Source organism: Cibotium barometz, chromosome 61, assembly GCF_041138505.1.
Source record: "Cibotium barometz isolate CiBa-2024 chromosome 61, ASM4113850v1, whole genome shotgun sequence".
In the NCBI taxonomy this organism is placed as follows: Eukaryota; Viridiplantae; Streptophyta; class Polypodiopsida; order Cyatheales; family Cibotiaceae; genus Cibotium; species Cibotium barometz.
In genome coordinates this window covers 2,169,057-2,182,787 of record NC_141106.1, presented here as the reverse complement: position 1 = coordinate 2,182,787, position 13,731 = coordinate 2,169,057, and the positions used below count along the sequence as shown (strand labels likewise).

Below are 13,731 nucleotides of genomic sequence, written 5' to 3'. Positions count from 1 at the left end.
AAATGGTTCGACAGAATAATAATGGCGATTCCCGCTCTCCAAGAGTGCGTGGCAATAAGCTAGAATGGATTCCTTGTGAATGTACTCCACGCTTGTATAAGCAATAGGCCATTTATGAGACTTGAGCACTCGACCGACCACTGTTGAAGTGTGTGAACACTTATGCCCTTGTATATAAGTCACTTTCTCTCATAATACACAAAATACTCTCACATTGTGTAATAGAGTCTTGCTCTTGCTAATTACTTCTGTAATGCATGCTAGTGAGTGTCTATGAGAGATTCGAGGTGAAAGGAAAGACAAAGGCCCATATTCTTTTTCTTTGGGAAAAAATATTTGTAATATTAACACTAAAAATATTTACATCATAGAGTCCTTTTACAAAGCTCTTGAACCCCCATCCTACTCCAAGTCATATTTACTACAAAGGAGCATATTCTAACACGACGGTGTGACAATGCTTGTGGGAGACGATGATGAAAACTGCTACCCACGAATGTATGGACCTCTTGAAGTGGTATGCTCGAGGTGAGCCGGTGGAGGGCCTTGGGGGCATGCTCGCTTATAAATTTGCATTTTATGACCCCTTTTCCCATCTCTCATGTTAAATACATTTGCTTTATCATGATATCTAGTTATCCACTTAAAATATCCACGGGTTTTGTCGAGGAGGCGTTAGGCTAAACTGCTGCACAACACAGCCACGATGGCCGCAGCTTCTTCTGCTTCTTCTTCTTCTGCGACGCGGTGCGCTTCATCGCCGCTGGTTTCGATCCGGTCAGAGAAGAGCCGCAGCACGCTGGTATGCAGGGCTTCCTTCCCAGGTCTCCCTTTCGCGGGGCGGCGGCTCTCCATAGAAGCGTGCCCCCCTTGCACTGCGAGGTTCATCAGCGTGCTCTCTGTTGCGTCTCGGAGAGAGGTGAGGAGAAACGCTATTTTGGCTTTGGACCCTGACTTCTACAAGATACCCCATGTGGAAGGGATACCAGTGGGCAAGAGGCTCAAGATATGGAACTTGCCTCCCAACTGCGACCGCGACGAGTTCTTGGAGTGGTTCAGCGGCCTGGACGGGGTCTCCGTGGAGTCCGTGGAGTTCACAGACGACCCGGAGCTGAACGCCCAGGGGATCGGTGGGTTCATCGAGTTCGGCACCAAGCAGGAGGCTTGCATGGCCATTGTCAGGCGGGATGGGTACAAGTTTAAGGGGCGCTGCATCAGAATGGACTTCGTTGAGAAGCGGCCCCATGAGAGAGAGATCGGTGGCAGGCGAAACCGTCCCAGCTACCGCAGCAGCAGCTCCTCTTCCAGCAGGCTCGTCTCCGATTTCCAGCCTCGGGGCAGCTATGGCACCCGTACTGGTACTGCTGGTTCGGGCTATGGCACCACCGCTCCTACTGGTGCGGGCTCTGGCGCCACCGCTACTGCAGGCTCGGCCTATGGCACATCTGTTACTGCCCCTGGCCCATCATATGGCAGCACTAATGCTAGTGGTTCTAGCTACGGTACTCCCCAATCTCCCCTAGGCTCTGGTACTACCAGCACCCCGCCTAGCTATGGCAGAGCCCAATCTGCACCAAGCGTTAGCAGTACTACAAGCTCTAGCAACACTCAGACAGCTCCGAGCTATCAATCTGAACCTAGCTATGGTGGCACTCAATCTGCATCAAGCTATGGGAGCACTCCGAGTTCTGGCACCGCTCAGTCAGCACCAAGCTATGGAAGCGACCAATCTACCCTGAGCTATGGCAGCACACAGTCAACCCCGATCTATGGCAGCACGCAATCTGCCCCGAGCTATGGCAACACACAATCTGCGCCAAGCTATGGCGGAAACCAATCTACTCCCAGCTATGGCAGCACACAATCTGCCTCTGACTATGTACAGACATCCCCTGGCTATGGTAGCAACCCTGGTTATGGCAGCACACAATCTTCTACAGGCTATGGTAACAATCCGTCTGTCCCTAGCTATGGCAGCACACAATCAGCCCCAGGCTATTCTAGCACCCAGTCTGTTCCGAGCTACAGTAGTACTGTGCAGTCCACACCAAGTTATGATGGCACCAAGCAGGCAGCTCCAAGCTATGGCACACAGTCTACTTCAAGCTATGGTGATAACACACTTCCTAAAAGCTATGGCAGCACCCAATCAGCTTCAAGCTATGGAAGCACTAAATATGGAAATACTGAATCTCCTCCAAGCTTTGGCAGCACAGATTCACCTCCAAGTTACAGCAGCTCGAGCTATGGAAGAACGGAGCCTTCCCCCAGTTACAGCAATACGAGCTATAGCAGATCAGAATATCCCCCAACTTATGGCAGTTCTGAGCCCCGCCCAACTTATGGCGGAAACCCAGGTTATGGATCACCCAGGCCCTCCAGTCTGAACAAAATCTTTGTCGGTAACTTACCGTGGTCTACTGATGATATGGGCCTTCAGCAGCTGTTTAATGAGTTTGGTACCGTGCTGGAGGCTAGAGTTGTGCGAGATCGTGACAGTGGAAGGTCTAGAGGTTTTGGATTTGTTTCAATGTCAACGGCTGATGAAATGCATGCTGCCATTGATGCCCTGGATGGCCGGCAGGTTGAGGGACGCCCGTTGAAGGTGAATGAGGCGGCATCTCGATTCTAGGTAAGGAGGTTGTGCTTCATTGTCGTCTTATTTTATAGGAGTTACTCTACGATGTGCCCTAGATCTGTTATTGTACTTGTAGAAAATTCATTAAAGGAGACCTGTGCTACCTGTCGAGGGTCATTCTCAGTACAAGAGCATTGCCGTTGTGTGAATGGCAGTGGAATACGAGGAACACAATTTTTTTGTTCTCAGTCAAACTCTGCTGCAATAGAGAGTTCTTGTTTTGTTCTCTTCAATGTTTGTAGAATCTGCTATGGAATTCTTTTTGGCATGTTTTTAAAGAGCTCTCTAGCGGGTTTGCATACTACCACTCCTCCTATCATATATAGGAATCTTGGCCATCCATAGAGCTTGGACTGTATCTCTCCCACCCATCAAATGATTTTGTTAGGCGCTGCAGTTTTTTGCCTGGTGGGGCGAGTCTTTTCTATACTCCCTTCTAGGATGTATTGTGCTCCTCTTAAGTTGCACTAATTTACGGGAGTAGAGGTTGCTTTGTTTTTTTTGGAGATAACTTGAATTGAACAGACACAACCTACAACTAGTGCCTCATCCACGACCTCAGGGAGGCACTCGAACACTTCCACCTTCTGGACTACCGGTTTTTGGCAGAGTAGAGGTTTGTGTTGGCAAGTTAATCTAGGTGATTGAAGCATCTCTTGGGGTTCAGTGTGCAACATGTGCTGATAGTGTGAAATTCCTAGCTCTTAGGCGAAATTCCTAGCTCTAAGGCGAAATTCACCACTCTAATCCTCTAAGTGTTACTTCCTGCTCTTAGGAAAGTTCCACTTATACATCTTCTTTGTTGTTTCCACAATATTAGGAGCTCAACCCAAAACCTTTTTCTTCTTACAGGACATATTAAGTAAAGATGGTGAAAACCCCTGATTTGTAGGCCTTGTATTTATGTTATAATCAAGTATGCCCCTGCTACATATCTTTCCTAAAGATCTTTTTTTACCTTTAGACACCGTGAAAAACCATCTTTCCCTTAGTGTTTGTGATTGACAAGGCAAATGTTCACGTGACAAGTGTGCAAGGTTGCGAGACACATTTGCAATATTGAATGTTGTAAGTCAATCCTTTGCTCTTTGGATGATGTATATCATGGGTAGGAAATGTGCAAGTGTTGGTTGATGTTCTCAATATTGGGCCACACTAAGGTCAAAGAAGTTATCCTTAGGATATCTTGTTTGTAGGTTGCAAGGCCACCCACACATGCTACACCTGTATGTTTGATCTATTATTTAGTCCTGAATTACATTAGGTACAGGGAGAACTTTGTGCAAGCCTCCCTTCATTCACCATTCATTCATCTACCTTCAATCTACGTGCACCCCTATATCCTCTTTGCCTGAAGCCTCCATCTTGCCATTTCTTGATGAGCCACTGAAGCTTCCTTCACAGGTGGCGAGCACTAAGCCATTTGTTATAATGAGATTTTAACCATAGCGTAGCATTTTTTTATTGATGTCCATCATCACACAATTTATGCTTCAATTTTACATGTGAAAGGTCATGCGTGTGAGGGTGTTGTTTCGTCGTGTACGCTACACTTTGGTAAGACTGTTTTGCTAGACAATCAAGAGAAATGGCTCAATCCCGTAGCTGACACAAATGCAAAACACCAGTAGACTTGCAGTGCAACATAAGAATAAAGAATCTATAGTGACAAGTGTTTTGCCACCTGGGTACAACAGTTTTGTCACCTCCTTGACAAGAGAAGGTATGAGTAAAGGATAAGCAAGGAGGTGCACAAGGTTTCTTTAACAACACAAAGGGGAAAGCCTCACGTAAATGTCACCAAGAATTGAGCAACTTAAACAATTCCATGGTAAGTAACTCTTAACAATGTTTAAACCACAATAGATAGTTATTAACTGAAATCACAACCTCACGTTTGCAATAGATGGCTCCCACAAACCCAAGATATAAATGTATAGACCAAAATTGCCAAGGGAGGCACCATGGATTGTGGAATCTCCACCGAGGTGATGCTTTCGGGAGTTAACTGATGTAGCAACATGTATAACTAGAATTGATGGGCTCTCAACTGTCCTAAAGGGCAGCAGGTAACTAGTGATCCGATTCAGCATTTTGAAAGGTTTGACCAAATTCTTGAAGCTTTTGGGCATGTATAGGATCAATGAAAGGGGAGTACGTTGGGCTTAAGCCTTGATGAAAACAATATAATTATTTAGATCCCTAAAGCTAGAGGATATCTGGATCTCAATTTACTAAATGTTGTTTTCACAATTGGATTTGCCAGCAATGCAGCTAGATGGAGCCTGTTTACATAAATCTACATAATAGAGCAAAAGAAAGGAGAATCCATCCTCAGAATTTGAGAGACTCAATGATGAAGAGCTAGTACCACTTTTTCCTAGGCATTGAGGGATAAAAAACTTCATGACCATTGCATTTCACCATTACAGTAAAGAAGCTATCGACCTAAATGACATGATCATGGAGTCTAGTTCAAGGGTAAAAAAAACATTGGCAAGGTAGCAAAAGTGCTACTCAATATATTTGGGAAATCATGAGGCTTCTCAATGCTATAGCCAACACAGTTCAGACACAAACCTATGCGTACATGTAGCCTTTTCTACAAACTAACAAAGGTTACGCTGACTAACAAAGGAAAGCACTTACGTTGCTTGTGTGACCAATTAGAGAGCCTGTTCAAGTCAAGAGCTTACCTTAGCCTTGCCGAAGCATGTGTCGTTGGGTCGTCTTCGAGCCGTAAATGCAACTTTCCATTGTGGGTGTGCTCGCTCATCCATGCACTCCATTGTCACACCAGAATGCTCCTTGCCAATGGGATGAAGGGAGTGCTCTCTATGCCTTGATGGAGGCAATAAGAGATACGTCTCATGGTGGTTCTCCCTCACAAAACGTAGGGGAAGAAGAAGAAGCTAATGCAAGAAGAAAACCTACAATCAAACATGTATCCATCAAGCAAGTAAGATTTCATAGCATGCAAGCAAGCAAGGAGGGAAGAAGGAGAGTTCATAAAGAAAACTATTGCAAGGGAATGATTGTCTATTGCTTATTGTAAAAAATGACTTATATAAAAGTGGCTAGCTTTCACGCTAGGCCGGCCAAATTGAAAAATGGTATGGCCTCTATTACTAGTCTTAAGCAATCATGTACATTAAACCCGTAGACTTTCTCTATTTTACTTTAAGCATAGGGTAAGGCTTCTAGCACCGCCTTATAATAAATAAATGCCAGTTTATATAGGTAAGATGGCAAATCACCTTACAATAGGTCGGGTGGGCAAACCTATGTTAAGAGGTAAAACCAGCCAAGGAGAACCCATACTCTGCAGAGATAAATAACCCTCTGCCAGCAGCAGCTGGGCCAAGGCACATCACCCCTTTCACATCTATAACTGATGCATCAAACCCTAACCCTAAGAGGGTACTCTCATGCCAGGCCTTAGTTAGTTGGGAAAGTGATGTAGACTCTTTAAGATTATGTAGCTCGGTAGAAGCGGTCCACACGTGATTAATGAAATGATGGCTAGAATCCCATGTAAGAAAACATTCTTTACATCTATCTAGTGTAAAGACCAATCCTTTTGCAGCCATAGTAATGATAGCTCTTACGATTATGCCATTCTCATAATCGGGTTGAATGTCACCTCATATAATCCCATGTAAGAAAACATTCTTTACATCTATCTGGTGTAAAGACCAATCCTTTTGCAGCCATAGTAATGATAGCTCTTACGATTATGCCATTCTCATAATCGGGTTGAATGTCACCTCATAGTTAATGCCATAGATCTGTGCATAAACCTTGGCAACCAATCTTGCCTTATACCTGCTCACTAATCCATTTGAATTATGCTTGACTTTATACACCCACTTACATCTAGTTGCCTTCTTTTCCTTAGGCAAAGACACTTACATCTAATTGCCTTCTTTTCCTTAGGAAAAAACACTAACTCCTATGTTGCATTTGCATCCAATGCTTCCATCTCCTCATCTGTGGCATCTTTCCATCTTTTATTTCTAAGTACCTACTCAAAAGAAGTGGGGTCAAAATCCTGAATTGCTTTAGCCATGTAAGCATAATGATGGGTTGTATTCATCATATCTTAACCTGTTACTAGGATACCTAACCCTCGTAGACCTGCATACACCTTGATCACTTCCATATGCACTTAAAATAGTCTTGGTTTTCCTTGCACCAGGAGTAACCACTGACAGAATGCCAAGCTCCACATCAAGGCTCTACTTAGAGTCTCTAGAGTCCCCATCTACATATGAGTGTCCTACTGAAAAATCAGGCATAAAAGGTTGATCTACTTTGTGGTTCCTATTTGTTGGATGTGAAAGGAGATGCTCTACATAGACTCACAGACAAAACATGCATAGAAGCTCAAAGAGCAATAGAGACAATGGCGATAGCTAGAATGTACTTGATAAGAATGATGAGTGTGTGGAGTAGAACGTACAAGTAGCCCTTAGAGAGTTGACATGGATGATAACACACTAAGGGTGTGTCCTCACTCACGGGGAAAAAACCCCTACCAGCACAGGGTATAAAGTGCCCATGATAAACTCTATTCACACCTAAACTTCTTGGAGGAAAAAGGCTAACAAATCCTCCTGAAGTGAATGGTGTAAATAGATACAGGGTGGTGTAGCAAACCACCCTGGTAGAGCTAATAATAAGTTTAGAGCTTATCAGAAAGCTTCAAACTTCACCTTGGTAAGGGGCTTGGTAAATCCATCTACCACATTGGCTTATGTCAGCATGTAGGCCAAGGCTATCGCTCCAGCATGGAGCCGTTCCTTGACATAGTGATAATGCACCGCAATGTTCTTCGTACGTGCATGAAATACTGGATTTCGTGCAATTTCTCTCTGACTGTCAGTGTAAAGGGTGGTAGCAGATTGGTGTTCGATACCAAGATCAGTCCAAAAGACGTTAGAGCCAGACACACTCCACAGTAGCTTTGTGAAGGCTACCCTATATTCAGCTTCACAACTGGATGTGGCTACTGTCGGCTGCTTCTTTGCTGAGCCATGAGATGCATGAGCTGCCGAGAAGGAAGTAGTATGCATTGGTTGACACTCTTGTGTTAGAACATCCTGCCTAGTCACTGCTGTCAATGTAGACAGACAAGCATAAAGAGGACTCACTGCTGCTGTAAAACAATGCATAGTGTTGAGTGCCTTGAAGGTAACGGAAGACATGTTTCACTGCTTGCCAATGCTGAGTGTCGGGACAATGCATAAACTTGCTCAAGTGGGACACTGCATAGTGAACATCTAGATGGGTATTGTGCAGAGATGTATAGGGCATCCGATAGCTTGCTGATAGATGGCTACATCAAAAGGCTCAGAAGAGTCCTCAATTGACAGTCGGAGACCGGGTTCCACAAGAGTAGAAACAAGTTTGTAATGTGTCATTTGAAAGCGTTCCAAGAGGTGTTGAATATATCTTCATTGAGATAACATGATGCCTCCCCTTAGTTGGAACAAACTGGATACCCAAATAATAATGCATAAGACCCATGTCGAAAATGTCAAATGTATTCTTCAGGGCAACGATGAAAGCTGCAATGTGCCACTCATCAGGGCGTGTCACGAGCAAATCGTCCACATAAAGACTTAGGATAAGGAGATGATCCTTGTCTTTGTGGACATAAAGAGTGCTTTCAGTGGGGCTATTCTGAAACAAGCAAGAGAGTAAGTATGCATGTATCTTTTGATATAATGGGGCTATTCTGAAATAGGCAAGAGAGTAAGTAAGCATGTATCTTCTGATACCAAGCACGAGGAGCCTGTTTAAGGTCATATAGTGCTTTGTGCAATCTGCATAATTGATGCTTTGCACCCTACTGAATAAATCTAGGAGGTTGTGTGACATAAACCTCTTCTTTTTATAGATCACCATTCAGAATTACAGTTTTGACATCCAACTAATGCACGTTCCAACACTTATGCACAACCAATGCAACCAGAGTCCACCAAATGGTCATCATACATGATGTAGGGGCAAAAGTCTCATCATAGTCAATTCCTTCCCTCTTGGCATAGCCCTTGGCGACTAATTGAGCCTTATACCAATCAATAGAGTCGTTAGGCTTCGGTTTCAGCTTAAACACCCACTTGGTGCCTATAGCACGCTTGCCGGCAGTCAGGTAGATCACATAACTCCCATGTATCATTTTTGGTAGTTCAATCCAATTTTGAACGCATGGTTAAAACCCAATTGTCATCCTCCAAAGCATCAAAGTGAGAAAGTGGTTTTTGTGGTGTCTACAAAATAAGATGCATGTTTAGAGGCATCTCATGTCCTTCTTGGCAAAGGTTTAGGTAGCTTGCTGTCATGTAAAGTAGCCTAGAGCCAGCATGAAATCCGTTGAGAATCACAAATAGATGTATCCTCTTCATTAATGCATCACCCAAGGCATCCAGATTAAAGGGTTGTTGATCTAGAGCCATAAGGATATTGCTGAATTGTTGAATCTACTCATGAGCTGCAGTATAGCATGTGGCTGATTCGGAACCAAGGCAGGCTCAGAGGAATAAGAAGCAGAAGTATCAAACAAAGGCAACAATGTATCAAATACATCAGGAGCATTAATGGATGGCTCTAGTTGACAAGAAAGCATGGGTTGAGATGCATATTCATCAAAGACATCTCTGGATACAATCAGCTTCTGATTGGATACATCAGCTTCTGAGATGCATATTTATCAAAGATGTCTCTGGATACAATCAGCTTCTAACTGGAACAAACATACAATTGATATCCTTTGCTTTCATTGCTATACCCCACAAAGATACATTTCAAAGCCTTTGCTTTAAGCTTATGTCTGTGCTGTGTTGGTACATGTACATAAGCCAAACAGTCGAAAACACGCATATGAGTAATGACTGGAATTCTGCCATGCGAAGATTCATAAGCTACATATATTTCAAAGCCTTAATTGGAAAGTGCTTTAGTACATAATTGGAAAGTGGTTTAGTCCATAATTGGCACACATGACCGCTTCAAGCCAAAATCTAGAAGGAAGATCCTTGCTTTTGAGCATACATCTCGCCATTCCCATGAGTGCCATAAAAGTAGTAAAATCATTTGACAAATATTCCCCCCTTTGTCGGCATGCAATGTTAGTAGCTTATGAAAGCGCTTTCAGCAAGAGGAAGAAATTGATGGAAAGCTGAAAAGGCATCTAACTTGACTTTTAGACCATACACCCAGCAAAAGCGTGTGTAGTCATCTCATGAAGTATAAATGTCCACCAAAAGAGGGAGCCCACATAGGACCACAGAGATCATTGTGCACCAGCTATGCAATGGGTGAGTAGCACAGAGAGTGCCATCTTTTGGAAAGGACTGACAATGTATCTTTCCTAGTATGCATCCCTCGCATACATGCTTGTGGGGAAGCTACATAGGTGGCAGCTCATAAACCATAGGTTGACGCTGTAACCACAAAAGAGATGGAAAATTTAATTGACCAAATCGAGCATGCAAAAGCTTAGTGTCATGCTGAATCCGTGGTTTAGAAGTAGTTAAGGCATCTACATGAGGATCAGTACTCCTTTTATACATGTCAAGCCTGTATAGGCCATTGCGCAATGTACCAGACAATAGAAACACATCAGAACTAGTTCTGTCTCATAAATGAAACAACAATGATAAGAAAACTGATTCTTTAAGCTAGCTTTGGCAAGTGCTGAGACAAAAATGAGTTTCTTGCAGATTTTAGGTACATACAAGATGTCAGCAAGAGTATAAGGATCCCCAGAGCATGAAGTCAGTTCCACATTACTAATGCCTTTGATGGCATAGGATGCATTATTAGCACACAAAACTGTTGCCATATATAGGCAGTGATGTGTGTGAACACACTTAGGACCGTCGGGGCACTTTTTCCCTCTTTAGGAGGTTTTTTCCCCCGGCTTGTATATATGCCCATTCTTCTAGGGCTAACTCATCTTTGTACATTGACACAATCTAATACAATGTGTGTTATGTGCATTCTTGCTTCTTCTTCTCCAAGCTTTGTGTGCTTTTCTACAACCCTAATTCCAACAATTGGTATCAGAGCAGGCATCAGCTCCCAAGGCTACACTGCTAGCACCCTCCGGACTCACGTTCTCCGATTGAGGTGAGATTTCACGAGCACTTGCAGGTCCCTATACTCTGTAGATAGGCCCGTAGGGATTTGCGTTCTCAAAAATTGCATCTGAGGTCATTTCGGGCTCTGTTTTTGCATTACAAGTTCCATATAGTTTCGTCATTTTGTGCAAAAATTTTGACAGTGCAGTTTTCTGTAAAACAGGCATACGTAGTCTATTATGGATCGTGCTACATAGCACGAGTTGTTTTCTGTTCAGTCTTTGCTTCATTTACAGATAGCTTTTGCATCAGTTTCAGTCAGTGGCCATGGCTGATAACAGCAATGATGTATTTCGCATGTGCTACTGTCTGGCTGATGTCAAATTGGATGGAGATAGCAACTACCTACTTTGGGCATACATGATGCAGCATGTTTTGGTTGCAAAAGGAGTGTGGAACATTGTGCAGGGTATGGATGTATGTCCAGGTTCTGTGGATGTAGGATCTGTTGAGGATGCTGCAAGTTCTAGCAGCTCTATTGTTGCTGCTGTTTTACCCACTGCTGAACAAGCTCGTTGTGGGATGGTAAAGATGCGCAGGCTCATGCCTTGATTGCACTTTCTGTCAAACGTAACATCACTCCACATATTTGTTCAGTTAAAAATAGTAAAACAGGCTTGGGATATTCTAGCTGGTTTCTATGCAGGTCGTAAAACGAGGTAAAAATCTCTTACCTGCATAAAGAGCTAGAATCGAAGATTATGTAGGAAGATGATGACATGAATGTTTTTCTTGCTGAGATTAAAGATCTCAAGGAACAGTTAATTTCTACAAGTGAGATTATTCCTGATCATTCTCTTGTGCAGACTGTTCTTGATGCTTTACTTGAGTCATATCAGACTTTTGCTTCCACGTGGAGACTTGTTATTATTTACTGAGGACAGACCTGATGTTGTCAAGTATGATACTTTAGTCAACAAGATCTTGCAAGAAGCGCAGTCCACCAGGCAAAATAGGGCTAGGCAGCATTGATCATGCATTTGTTGCTGCCCAGCAGAGAAGAAGTGGTAAGGCACTCCCTTCCACTGCTTCTTCTCCTATTAGTAGGTCTGCAACTTCTTCTCCTTCCACAGGTAGCAACAATAGGTCTAAGAAGGCTCTTGATAAAGGTAAGAAAAAGATCAGGTGCAACTATTGTAAGGCAACTGATCATATCATTAAGAATTGCCCTAAGCTAAAGGCTAAAGAGGCAAAGAAAAAAGAGTCAAATGCAGCCACAATAGCGGATGCATCTATAAATGCAAATCTTACAAATGTTGTGTAGGATACAGAATGGGCGTTTAGCGTGTACTGCCAGTATGACCCATCTGTACACATGATGCATGTTTGGCAGTTTCTGTTGACTCTGATGTATGGTATTTTGACAGTGGTGCTACAAAGCACATTACCTCACATCGTGATATGTTCACTTGTCTTGAGGCTGTCTCTAATGGGAATACTGTCACATGTGCCAATAATGCTTCTTACCCAGTGAAGGGAATTGGTAAAATTATGCTTACTGCTATAAATGGCAGCGCTTTCACACTTTCAGATGCTTTGTATGTGCCAGGGATGAAGAAGAATCTATTATCTGTCTCTGCGCTTGCTAGACTTGGACTTGTAGTTAAATTTGTGGATGACAGATGTATTGTTCGTGATTTGACTTCTGGTGATATGATTATTACATCTGGCACCTTGTTTCGTGGGTTGTATAGGCTCAATTCTTATGAAAGTGTGTGGAAGATTCAAAAAATGTAGTTTCTGATGAAAAGGCAGTTTCAGATGCAAAACTATGGCATGCTCGTTTTGGTCATCTGAACTTTGCTAGTTTGCTACGTTTGCAGAAATTTGATATGGTTGCTTCATTGCCCCCTCTTGAGGCACCATTAAAACATGTTTGTGAAGGCTGTATTTTGGGCAAAATGCAGCATTCTGGTTCTGTGCGGGCCACTCGCAAAACAAATTGCCCAAAACAAATTGCAACTTGTACATAGTGATGTATGTGGGCCTATGCAAACTCCGTCATTTGGTAAACACTTGTACTTCGTGACTTTCATTGATGATTACTCAAGGCATGCATGGGTATATCCACTGAAGGCAAAGTCCGAAGTGTTTTTGTGCTTCTCAAACAGTTTTTGCTTATGGTTGAAAATGTATCCAATTGTACTGTGGGCACCCTCCATACTGATCGAGGGGGGGAGTACATGTCTAAAGAGTTTGATGCATTTCTGGCTAGTCATGGGATAAAACACCAATGTACAGTGCCGTATACCCCTCCGCGTGTTGCTGACAGGAAAAACAGGTCACTTATGGAGATGGCACGATGTATGGTCAAGAGCCAAGCTTTGCCACATGCGTTTTGGCTTGAGGCTATCATGTGTGCTGCATATGTACTCAACAGGTGTCCCACTAAGGCCTTGCAGTCTGTTACTCCATACGAAGCTTGGCATGGCAGGAAGCCTTCTATTGGTCACTTGCTGTCTTTGGTTGCTTGGCGTATACTTTAGTGCCTGTGCAACAACGTAGAAAATTGGATGATAAGGCTGTCAAATGCATTTTTGTTGGTTACAGTGCTGAGAGCAAGGGTTACAAATTCTATCATCCACAGTCAAAGCGTACCTTGATTAGTCGAGATGTTGTTTTTGTGGAAGATGCTATGCAGTCTTTGTTATCATGTACCAAAGAGACAGGTGTGAGCTCACGGGATGTATTTGATACGTTGTTGCCTCTATTATAGGTGGAAATTCAAATGTAAGTCCTAATGAGGTAAATATTCAGCCTTTGCAGATTTTAAATGACATCATAGATCAGCCTATTATGCTCAAGAAAAGGGCATTGATTTTGATGAGACCTTGGCTCCCACTTATCGTATGACTACCATTCGTAGCATTTGTGCATTGGTAGCTCATAATGGTTGGAATGTACATCAGTTGGACATAAAGATTGCGTTCTTGAATGGAGATTTAC

At 43.1% G+C, this 13,731-nt stretch overlaps 1 protein-coding gene across 1 annotated transcript; it reads left to right on the top strand.

Moving 5' to 3' along the window:
- Positions 1 to 622: 622 nt before the first annotated feature.
- Positions 623 to 2,871, top strand: LOC147604455 (uncharacterized). The gene has a single exon (XM_086794522.1). It carries the CDS (start codon positions 707 to 709, stop codon positions 2,630 to 2,632), a length of 1,926 nt encoding a protein of 641 aa, XP_086650648.1. The 5' UTR covers positions 623 to 706; the 3' UTR covers positions 2,633 to 2,871.
- The last annotated feature ends 10,860 nt before the right edge of the window (positions 2,872 to 13,731 follow it).